At 39.7% G+C, this 12729-nt stretch overlaps 1 protein-coding gene across 1 annotated transcript; it reads left to right on the top strand.

Moving 5' to 3' along the window:
• Positions 1 to 304: 304 nt before the first annotated feature.
• LOC108675208 (DNA-directed RNA polymerase I subunit RPA2) lies at positions 305 to 11905 on the top strand. Its single transcript, XM_018163197.2, has 16 exons — positions 305 to 434; positions 844 to 956; positions 1679 to 1817; positions 2257 to 2282; positions 2448 to 2707; positions 3631 to 3744; positions 4664 to 4792; positions 5152 to 5441; positions 5687 to 5884; positions 6706 to 6882; positions 7310 to 7543; positions 8291 to 8447; positions 9093 to 9218; positions 10115 to 10242; positions 10983 to 11147; positions 11341 to 11905. The coding sequence occupies exons 1-16, from the start codon at positions 327 to 329 to the stop codon at positions 11557 to 11559; spliced, it is 2583 nt and encodes an 860-aa protein (XP_018018686.2). The 5' UTR covers positions 305 to 326; the 3' UTR covers positions 11560 to 11905.
• Positions 11906 to 12729: the final 824 nt, after the last annotated feature.

Genomic DNA, 12729 nt, shown 5'->3' with positions numbered 1-12729 from the left:
CATTTCTTTAGTTCACTTAAAACTTCAAGCTCTCCAAAAGTTGATCATCGAATTGATTATTGTCGTTTGCAACATTAAAATTTTGCCTTCGTAACAATCGATTCGACTGAAAATAAGAGCTACGGGCGGTAAAAGTATCTACAAAAACGCGCTGCACTCGAAGATTCAGAACTCACAAATAAATATTGAGCTACCAAAATATCTAACATAATTTCGACTCTACAAACTCCGAATTTCTAACAAATGAAATCCCACACATGTCAATCACATGTCCACGAGTTATAATTTCGTACATTTGCTTACAGGGCTACGACATCGAGGACGCCATGACTGTAAACAAGTCCTCCATGGAGCGCGGTCTTGCCCACGGCCAAGTCTACAAGACGGAGTACCTCGACATCAGGCTTGCCAAGCGCCACCACATGTCTAATGAGGTACCATTGTTATGTCTGCCTAATCTGTGTAATCCTAATCCTTCACCGTTGAAACTTGCTGTTATACTCATCCGTTTGTTGTCTGGTCAACCTGATGCTATTAATAATAATAATAATGGTTTCAGCGTTTATTAGGTCGTAGGCCTGCCGCCGATTCTTAAACATCGCAGAATATTCACAGCTTATTGCGGTCTCGAACTCGCAACTCACTGCTACAATTCTGCTGTGCTTAACCGCCCGGCCTCCTTGCCGATTCTGACCAGAAACTGGCGCACAGAGCTGGGATCAAACCCGCACCTCTCTGCTCGAATCTTTCTACTCTGAACTGTAACCACTAGGCCACCCTGCCCTGAAGCTCGCAAACGTCGACTCGGGATCAAAACAGTGACATTGATTAAATAATTTGCAGGTAACGAATATCTTCTGCCGGGATCCCGACAACCCTAAGCTCGAGCAGCACCTGGACGACATGGGACTGCCCTACCCTGGCGCCCACCTACAGGAGGGCGACCCCTACTACTGGTAGCTTGACTTCGCATTAATAGCGTCTATATAGTTATTGTTGTTTTACGTGGTTTATTTTATTTTTTACAACACTTCTCTTTAACTTCACTTCTTATTTGTTTGTCTGTCTGTCTGCTACAAATCTTATAATCAATTTTTAACCCACTTCTACCTGTCCAATCAATCTGAAATTTGGCACACTTGCGTAAAGTCGGAGACAATGCATGAATCGATTGACAAAACAAATAATTTTATAAATAAAAAAAATTCATTATTAAAAAAAATTAAAAATAATCTCGTCTGCTACAAATCTTATAATCCATATATGACACAATTTGACCTGTCCAATTGATCTGAAATTTTTGCACAATTGCATTAAGTCAGAGACAATGCATGAATCAATTGACTGAATAAATAATTTTGAAAATTTACAAAATTTTGATATCTTAGAAAAATTTTTGAAAAATAATTGTTTTCAATATTTGAAAATAAAATTAGAAATTCATTGTACATGTGTAACATCCAAGATTGTTCAGAAGTGTTGTCTTTAAAAAGTAATTTTTAAACGCATATTATTATACTGCAAGTTCAAGTTGATGCATTTTTCCTACTACCTCCCGTTAGGGCAGAGGTTCTTAATTAAGTGGAATGATCTCTCTTGAAATGTGTGTTAATCAAAATCAAGAAATTAAACCTACGAAACTTGCTAAACCATGCCTAAATGTCGCTACTGTCCCCAGCACGATGGACCTCCGGTCGCGCTCCTACCGCGTGTACAGATACAAGGGCGAGCCCTGCGTCGTGGACAAGGTCTGGGTCACCGAGGACGTCAAGAAGGAGCGCGAGGTGCAGAGAGTCGGCATCACCATTCGCGCTCAGGTAAAAATATCACTCAATTATCAGGTGGTCGTAAAATTATCACTCAATTATCAGGTGGTCGTAAAATTATCACTCAATTATCAGGTGGTCGTAAAATTATCACTCAATTATCAGGTGGTGGTAAAATCATCACTTGCAGCTATATGGTACTGTAGTATAGATACAGCTATATGCTAGTGTAGTACAGATACAGCTATATGCTACTGTAGTACAGATACAGCTATATGCTAGTGTAGTACAGATACAGCTATATGCTAGTATAGTACAGATACAGCTATATGCTACTGTAGTACAGATACAGCTATATGCTAGTGTAGTACAGATACAGCTATATGCTACTGTAGCACAAATAAAGCTATGTGCTACTGTAGTACCGATTTCAAGTTTAAATGACCGCTCTTTCCACCTATTTTTATGCGCCATGTTTTCTGTTCCAAAGTCTTCTTATGAAATTGATTCTGTAATGTACTTATTGTTTTTTTATTTCCAACTGTCAATGTTCTTCAGACGGCACTTGGTACATCCAGCCGTTTTTGTGTTCTATTTTTTCTGTTATAGCCCTGGTATGTAATTGATCTAGTAGTGTACTAGTTCTTTCCTAGCGATTTTTAAACTTTAAATGTACGGCAGACGACACGTGTTCATCCACCTGAGCGACAACACGGATAAGTTTCACCTGCTGTGCTACATGGCGTGTAAACTGTACGCGTACGTGGCGGGCGACACGGCCACCGAGAGTGTAGATGTATGGAGTATGATGGAGGCGCAGCTGGGGAGCTTCGTCTACCTCAAATACCTCAAAGAAAAACTACATGATGCTCTCCTGGGCATCAAGTACCAAATTGTCTTGAAGCTTGCTGAGAACCTACCTGATTACCAGCTCACTTTAGGTTGGTCGTGTTTACAAGAATGTTCTCTTTACTAGATTTTGAAATTTTTTTTAATGTTCTCTTTACTTGAGTGAGTTCTTCACACGTACAGTTTTCGTCCTGATATTAAGCTTTTAATTTCAAAATTGTAATTGTTGATGCCACAGAGATCTGTAATTTTTTAAATTAGTGGCCAGTTTGACAATAACCAAACAAAGCAAGGATCGCACACTCGGTCGTTGGATTCTTCAATATTTAAATGAGCGTTCAAGCCGCACCTCCAGCATACAGTTGTCAGTACAAAGCAATGGCCAGAGTTGATAGAAGCGCTGTCATAGACGCGTGTCAATTGATATGAATCATCTATGATACGAATTGATACGCAACACTCCATTCTATCCGGTGTAGTGCGCTACAGACTTTTGGTACAACGTCGGCGCAGAACTCGGAAAAATTTACCCCTTTGAAGCTAGGAGACCCTACAGTCTGAAGAGACTCTTGATTGAACTATGATGGAAACCAGGAATAAATATATAACATTCGCTTTTATGATTCTTAAGTTCTCCAGCTAATAGTTTCATTTTTTTCAACTCAAGAATGAAAATAGCAAAAGATCCAAAACAGGTATTGTAATTTATCTAAAAGTTCAGACGGTACACTTCCTATCTTCTTTCATTCCAACCTTCATTAATTTTGAGAATTTTTACTTTCCTGCTGAACTATGCGTGTACGTCTGAAGTAACTATAATTTTTACACGCCTGTCATCCCTAAATTGCAGGATAATTATTAATTAAGTTTGAAATAATTACAATTCTTAATTATCAGTCATCATTACATTACAGTAGAATTATTAATCCAAGTCTTAACTCATTAGACATCTTATTCAATAATAATTACTACATTCACATTCAAGTCTGAACAAACTACAATTCTTACTCACCAGCCGACTTGAAGAAGTTGTGCATCCGCACCCGCAAGGTTGGGCCGCCCTTGGAGAGCCTCGTGACTACAGGCAACATCTCCTCCAAAACTGGCATCGGCCTGTCCCAGACAACTGGTCAGTTCATTACCACTAGTCTATCAAACTAGCCGTAACTTTCAACACAATTTATAGTCAGATTTAGCTAGCGAAACATTCATTGTAATCGGCCTGTTCCAGACAACTGGTCAGTTCATTACCACTAGTCTACCATATTACCATTGCTGTAACTTTCAACATAACTCATATTCAGATTTAGCAGGCGAAACATTGTAATCGGCCTGTCCCGGACAACTGGTCAGTTAGTGATCACTAGTCTACCAAACTAGCCGTAACTTTCAACATAATTTATAGTTAGATTTAGCAGGCGAAACATTCATTGTAATTGGCCTGTCCCTGACAACTGGTCAGTTCGTGATCACTAGTCTACCAAACTAGCCGTAACTTTAAACATAATTTATAGTCAGATTTAGCTAGCGAAACATTCATTGTACTGACCATTGTGTGGAACTTTGTAGCCTCAATCTATCACCTTCAAAAGCATGGATATTAGTGAAAATTTGCAGCTAACAAGCTATTAAATTTTAATTTTGTAACATGTGTGCATTTTTTCGCTACGCAGCTGTGCTGCAAGCAGTTTTATCTAATATAATGGAAGCTCTTAACAAATAAGTGATCTTTCTTTTGTTATGGGCAGGTTTATCCATTTTAATGGAAGGTCTTAACGAATGAGTGATCTTTCCTTTGTTACGGGCAGGTTTATCTGTTTTAATGAAAGGTCTTAACGAATGAGTGATCTTTCCTTTGTTATGGGCAGGTTTATCTGTTTTAATGAAATGTCTTAACGAATGAGTGATCTTTCTCTTGTTATGGTCAGGTTTATCCATTTTAATGGAAGGTCTTAACGAATGAGTGATCTTTCCTTTGTTACGGGCAGGTTTATCCATTTTAATGGAAGGTCTTAACGAATGAGTGATCTTTCTTTTGTTACGGGCAGGTTTATCTGTTTTAATGGAAGGGCTGAACAGGATGCGTGATCTTTCTCACCTGCGGGCTATTCACCGAGGTTCCTTCTTCGTTGAAATGAAAACTGTCCTGCCTCGGCGGCTTACTGGAGAAGCTTGGGGTTTGTATTCTTTAAAACTAAACTCGTCTCATTGATTCACTCCCACTTAGTGACCCTTTGACACACTACTTTCATATAGTTTTGTGGTCACAAATTTAATTGATAACACAACCTGGTTATTGAGTGCAGCTAAGCCGCCTAAAACCTATCTAACATTGCTGTAAAATTCAACATTTAAGTGCCTCGTTTGCAATAATAAAAATCTAAATTATCGTGTAATGATCTCCAGCATTCTACGCTCACTTTCAAACAGCCCAACATTTGCCAAAGCAATTGAAAAATTTGAGCTGGATATCTAAGTCACCTACATAAAAACTCAACCCTGATTGCTACTCTCAAAATTTCTTGCATAATTCCAGGGTTCATCTGCCCAGTGCACACACCGGACGGCATGCCATGTGGTCTCCTCAACCATTTGTCGTACAATTGCACCATCCCTGCTCACCCTGACAGCAACCCCGCGGGTCTTATGAAGGTCCTCAAGCAGTACGGGCTCATCCCCATGAACGACACGACCCTCATGAACCCCAGGGCTAAGCTGCACCTTAAGTACCCAGTGCTGCTGGATGGTCAACTTGTGGGCTTCTATGAGAGCAAAGACTGCGAAGGCGTCGCTTGCCAACTCAGGATCATGAAAACCAGCAAGCAGGTGCGTAAAATCTAGGCTCAACTAGGTGAGAAAATACTCAGTTGTATTACTGAAATTCGCTCCAATTGAATATTTAATAGAAATTAGTTTCTAAATTAGAGTTTTGCCTCCATATACGAGTATTGAAACGAGTATTTGCCTCCATATACGAGTATTACAGAAATTTGCAATATTTAATTGAAATTAATTTCTAAACTAGATGTTTTGTCTTTATATACGAGTATTGAAACATGGGATTGTTTCAGATCTACCAGTACACGGAGATCGTGTACATCGAGCGCCGGAGCAGCCCCGGCCAGATGCCCGGACTTTACTTATTTACGTCGCCATCTCGCCTCATGCGACCCGTCGTCAACCTCCACACCAACTCCGTCGAGTTCATAGGAACCTTCGAGCAGATGTACCTCAATGTGGCCATTAGTGGCGACCAGGTTATTCCTAATGTGAGTAATGAGTAATGTGATTAATGAGAAGCTGTGTTGGTCCTTAATGTGGCCATTAGTGCCGACCAGGTTATTCCTAATGTGAGTAATGAGGAGCTGTGTTGGTCCTTAATGTGGCCATTAGTGCCGACCAGGTTATTCCTAATGTGAGTAATGAGGAGCTGTGTTGGTCCTTAATGTGGCCATTAGTGCCGACCAGGTTATTCCTAATGTGAGTAATGAGGAGCTGTGTTGGTCCTTAATGTGGCCATTAGTGCCGACCAGGTTATTCCTAATGTGAGTAATNGAGTGGTGTGCCAGTGTCAGGTGGGGTGGTGTGCCAACACATTAGCATTAAAAAGTTTTTAAGATTTAGTCGCCATTGTAAAATCTGAATCATTGTTGTAAATTAATTCTGTAGTATAATTAGGAACTACCTAACCTAATTTAAATTTAATGTGATATTGTCAAGCTGCTAGATTATGCACCTTGAATGTATGAATGATCTCTCTGTTTCAGACATGTTCTGCTAAGGAATTCTGTGTACGGTATCAGACATTTTCTACTGATTATTTCGCTGTTTCTGACATGTTCTACAGATAAATTTCTTCCTTTCAGACATGTTCTACTGATAAATTTCTTCTTTTCAGACATGTTCTACTGATAAATTTATTCTTTTCAGACATGTTCTACTGATAAATTTATTCTTTTCAGACATGTTCTACTGATAACTTTATTCGGTTCAGACATGTTCTACTTGAGAAATTCTGCATTGCAGGCCCATTCTACAGATAAATTTCGCTGTTTCAGACATGTCCTACAGAGAAATTTCTGTGTTTCAGATGGGCAAGCAGACGATGGGCACGCCGCTGCACACGTGGAGCTCGCAGACCCTGAACAAGGCGTACAGGCTGCAGTACCCTCAGGTGCCGCTGGTGCGCAATGCGCACTACGACAAGATCGACATGCACGATCACTGCATGGGCTTCAACGCGGTGCTCGCCATTGTGTCCTATACTGTGCGTAAACTATTATTTCTTGACGAAGCATCAATGGGTGTTAGTACAAGATATATAATTATTACTTGACGAAGCATTAATAGTTGTTAGTACAAAAAGCAATGCGCTAACATATTTTATACCATCTATAAACTATTATTTCTTAACGAAGCATCAATAGTTGTTAATACAAGAAACGACGTGCTAACATATATTTACTATCTGTTTGAATGTTGATTATATACTCTACTTAAATTGTAATGTAAGTTCAGTCTAAAATTTTTTTTTCTTTTCCATGTTAACGTAAAAGTCTATACGCATATGTGCGTGTTTACTTTCCGACTTTCATAGTACTGAGCCTAAGACAAAAGTTTCATTCAAAATGAAATAATTGTAGAAAATGGTCATAAATTATGGTATATAAAATTTTTCGTACATTTGCTTACAGGGCTACGACATCGAGGACGCCATGACTGTAAACAAGTCCTCCATGGAGCGCGGTCTTGCCCACGGCCAAGTCTACANTGTCGCTACTGTCCCCAGCACGATGGACCTCCGGTCGCGCTCCTACCGCGTGTACAGATACAAGGGCGAGCCCTGCGTCGTGGACAAGGTCTGGGTCACCGAGGACGTCAAGAAGGAGCGCGAGGTGCAGAGAGTCGGCATCACCATTCGCGCTCAGGTACAATTATCACTCAATTATCAGGTGGTGGTAAAAATATCACTCAATTATCAGGTGGTCGTAAAATTGTCACTCAATTATCAGGTGGTGGTAAAATTATCACTCAATTATCAGGTGGTGGTAAAATTATCACTCAATTATCAGGTGGTGGTAAAATTATCACTCAATTATCAGGTGGTGGTAAAGTTATCACTCAATTATCAGGTGGTGGTAAAGTTATCACTCAATTATCAGGTGGTGGTAAAATTATCACTCAATTATCAGGTGGTGGTAAAGTTATCACTCAATTATCAGGTGATGGTAAAATTATCACTCAATTATCAGGTAGTCATCTGGACTCGGGTAAACTGAAACTTGTTTTTAATTTCAATATAGCGTGTAAAGCTTAAATGATAGCATTGTATCGTGGTGTAAATTTCATTTGTGATGGTGAACAGTTGCTTTTAGTAAAGTTGGTAAAGAATCAGTTTAGTGTTTGTGTCAGTAGCAATAACAGTCGATTGCTATATTCTAGACTTTTTTCCATCTTTGATATATCTTGCTCTCTTTCCTTATACGTTGTCTCCTTTTATCATAGTGCCTGGCAAATCTGTGTTGTATTATTATGCTACCATTTCATGCTTAAACTTCTATTATTTTTAGCTACCACTTTATCCTAAAACTTCTATTATTTTTAGCTACCACTTTATCCTAAAACTTCTATTATTTTTAGCTACCACTTTATCCTAAAACTTCTATTATTTTCAGAGGAACCCAACGATTGGAGACAAGTTCGCAAGTCGGAGTGGACAGAAGGGCATCATGAGCAGACTTTATCCCACACAAGACCTGCCTTTCAGTGACCGCGGCATCATGCCGGATATCATCTTCAACCCTCATGGCATCCCGTCACGTATGACAGCAGGTCGGTGGTCGCAATCACCCTGCAAATATTATTCATCATAAGCTGCAAGTATTAACCAAATTATTTACTCGTATTGAGTACAAGGGTTATTTGGTTCGAATACAAATGAGTACAAGGTTATTTGGCTTTATTCCATAAATCATTATGATGTAACAGCTTCTCTTTTTTCGATCTATCACGTAATTTCATTTTTCTGAGCTCTTTCTTTATGAAGTTTATCCATTTCGTTAAGTTTATCTATTTCTTGTCTTGTACCATAAGTTCCTCGGCTCTTAAAGGCTAAGTTTTGATGATCGCGTCTATAGTTCGTCTTGATACTTTGCCCACTTACGCCACATGTGAAATAGAATTCTGAAAACCTCAATTATTACTTTCAGTGTCATTGACTAACTTTGATATCCTCTTCAAGTGCTGCATCTGTAACTCCCTTTGAATTATCATTTTTCAAGAGTTCCAAATTGATTGGTTCCTCGATGAGGCATGAACTATTTAATTCGTATGATTAGAGTCGAGTTTTTGATGATTCTGATTGTACTTTTGACATGAAATGATTTTTATATTACCTACTTATAATAAATGTGGCTCATGTAGAAGGCAGATAAAAATAAGTTGAACCACCAGTGATTAAATTGTCCCCGTTTGCAGGGAAGTTATTGGAGGTAATTGCTGGGAAAGCAGCAGCGGAATATGCCCTATCTTTTGACTCGACCCCCTTCGGGTTCAGCGACGAAAAACCAGCGGCTGAATATTTCGGGTCCATTCTTGAGAAAGGTGGGTAGTGAACTCGAGAAACGAGTGAGAATTTGTCAAAAATGCGATAAACCGATGCATTTTTGGCTGAGTATGTCGAATTCATTCATGAGAAAGGTAGAAAGAAGTAGAAACACAACACACAAACAAGTAGAAATAAGTGATAATTTATAAAATTATCCATGCATCAATGCACTTTCTACTTGTCTGGGTCATCTTTTTCCAATTTGGCCCGTGGGTATCAGTGCTACGTGCTTTAAATGTGTCACTATTTGAATGGCATGAGATGTTCATTTTTTAAGATGTGACCGAATTCTTTACTGTAATAGTCAATACGTCTTTTTCGGTTTACATTCAACGCAGTGAGACATTTAAAATTATCCTAAGAGTGAAGTTACAAACTTTTGAATGTCGACTGACTCATGAAAAGCATTGTCATTGTTTCTGAATGGTGAACTGGTGGTCAAGTTCTCAACACGTTTCCTGCGCTTCTTACCATAGATCTTCTGGGTTGCTCACCAGCGTTTTAGGTACTTGCTTTCACTTAAGTTATCTATTTTTACAAACATTCAACTTAAGCCTCTTGTATTTCTATTTACTTACTTCATTACTTTGGTCATGAGTCGGTGAGAAAACGGACGAAAACGAAATCGATCGTGTTTCGTAACACGAATATGTAGAAGAATATGTAAAGTTGTGACGTTATTCTGGAACGAGCGTTTTCTTACATTGGACATTGTTTTGTAAGCTTTTGCATTCATCGTGTTTTTCATTTAATATTTTTTTATGCATTGAGGCATAAAACGTATAAATCTCACTACCATGTCATTGCATATACTTTGGTTTAGTGTAGTGAGGTGGATTATCACACCTATCTCCCATTTCATGATTATAACTATATGCTTTGTAATGGGCAGCGGGCTTCAACTACTTTGGAGAAGACACGATGTACTCTGGAATTGATGGGCGGATGATGGACGTGAAGGTGTACCAGGGCATCATGTACTACCAGCGTCTCAGGCACATGACTGAGGACAAGTATCAGGTGCTGGGGGACTAGAGTGTTTAAAGTAATAATCTTTTTACCAGGGCCTGGGAACTAATGGTCGTCGTGGATTGTATTGATAGATTTTTCTTAGCTGTGTCCATTGTACAGCAGTGATAGGACTTGGCATGTGTTTATTGTACGGCAGTGGGAGACTTTGCTTCTGTCCATTGTACAGCAGAGATGCCACAAGGATTTCTCCATTGCACTGCAATCATCACTCGATGGTCCGATCTTCTTGTGATTACACTTAAGGTAACTCTGGTGTTGCACCCAAACACACGCAGCATGTCAGGTGGGATCCCTCACGTTTCGTACACGTAGCGGCCTATTTTTTTTTCTCGGCTAACGGAGTAACTATCTATTTTTAATTTTGCTGCCCCGGTTATTTTACTCCCTAGCGTCTCGCCTGGCTGTTCTGAACTAGCTATGAACTTGTGCGGTCTTCTTCCTCGATTACTCGGAATTGTCCTATTTTCGGTTGCATGTCGCTGGATATTTAATTTACTTAAGACTTCATTTTTCACACGGCTTTAATATTCATCCGATAGACGCACTTGCTCTTTCTCGTAACTCTTGGCACTCTACTAGTCTAAGGCGATGCTTCAAACGTGCGGGCGCGGCTAACAGATGAGGAAATAATTAATTCGACGTCAGGCACTAAAGTAAGAAACAATATTAGTATTTTCATAGAAGGCAAAGGCTGTGGTATGTGATGTAACGAAAACTTTGACCTACAGGTGCGCTCTACGGGCGCGGTCGACGTAGTCACGCGTCAGCCGATCAAGGGGCGCAAGAGGGGCGGCGCCATCAGGTTCGGAGAGATGGAGAGGGACGCCCTCATCGCCCACGGCGCCGTTTTCACCCTCAAAGACAGACTCCTAGACTGCTCAGATTCCTCAATGGTTAGTCGTGCCAATACTTTGAGAATTTCTAGGTCTTTGTCTATATACCTATACTTGACACGCATCATCAAATACTTGTTTATAGGTTGCCTGCTTTTCTCAGATCCGCTATATAGGGAATGATTTCATTATTGTGCGGTTTAGAATATTCTGTTTCCATTTTAATTAATATTTGACCCTTTTCCATGCACAGGAGTGGACATGCACCGTGTGTGGTTGCCTGCTGTCCGCTAAACCACTCCAGATCCCAGGTTCCCAGAAGCACTTCCGTGTGCCGGTTTGCGCGCTTTGTGGTCCGGACGCCAGAATGGCCAGGTTACAGATACCGCACGCTTTCAAATATATGGTCGCCGAGCTTGCGAGTATCGGCATCTGCGTGAAATTAAAAGTCTCTGAGAACGCTGATGCCTAGAAACGAAAAACATGTCCTTTACGAGCAGACAATATTGTATTCTACGCATGAGAAAACATATCCTCGTGATTAGTCGCCAATATGACAAAAATTCAGTGCATTGAACCATTATTACGAAGTACGTGCCAAGTTTCTAAATATAAGTCGTTGGAAATGAGATTTTCAGGTCTTGAGTCCAGATGCTTATTGTTATAATGTATTTGAATTTTCGGTGTATACGGACAATGACGGAATCAAGTCTTTCGTGTTTCTGAAAGTGTATGCAAGGCTGTGACGTTCTTCAAGAACCAGCATTATTCTCGGCGCATTATTGACCTTGAGTATGGAATAAAAAACTGCCCTTTGCTTCTTTGCATTTATTCATCCCGTTTATATGTGCTATTTATGAGCGAATGGATATATTTACACGTGGAACAATTCAGTCGAGCCTATTGTACATTAGTCACGTCCTCCTCTGAGATTTTGTGACTGTGGGTACCTCACCTATATGATTCATCTTTTAAACCAACTTTGGCTGATGTACGGAAAAGCCTCATTGAATTGGAACTGTCCTTTGTGAGGAAAACGTGTTAACAATGCACGTTTATTTGCATGTGCAGCCGAATAATTTTTTTTCATATCCGCTTTTACTTAGATAACAATTTTGTTCAGTAACCAATTACAACTTATTCAAAGTTATGCTTTAAATTCAGTGCTGAGAATACGAGCTCAAAGATTCGGAAATAAACTTCTGATTTCTTGTAAAAAAATCATACTTTAGATGAGGGTAGAAGACAACTACGCTGCCTTTGGCTTTTGTATCGAGTTTCTCTTACGAGTACGCGCAGTTTACGGGATGATGGTTTCTTAAAAAAAGATTCTGCGCAGTAGTGATAGGAAGTGATTAAGAGGTCATCACACAACTCTTATTAAAATTACAAGCAAACGATGAATGTGCTAAGAAATAAATATTTATACAACTTTCGGTTTTACATGAACCCGTCTAAAAAGAGAATAAATTACACATTCCGACAGTACACAGAGAAATGAAATAAAAGTTGAAGTCAAGAAGCTTCTACTTAGTGGCCTCTATCAGGTACGCTATGAGATCAGCTCTCTCGGACTGCTTCTTGAGTCCAGCGAAGACCATTTTGGTGCCAGGGATGTACTTCTTGGGGTTGGTGAGGTACT

The sequence above is a fragment of the Hyalella azteca genome, unplaced genomic scaffold (assembly GCF_000764305.2).
Source record: "Hyalella azteca isolate HAZT.00-mixed unplaced genomic scaffold, Hazt_2.0.2 contig12225, whole genome shotgun sequence".
Taxonomy (NCBI): domain Eukaryota; kingdom Metazoa; phylum Arthropoda; class Malacostraca; order Amphipoda; family Hyalellidae; genus Hyalella; species Hyalella azteca.
The sequence above is the reverse complement of the archived record's forward strand: the minus strand, read 5'-3'. Positions and strand labels throughout refer to the sequence as shown.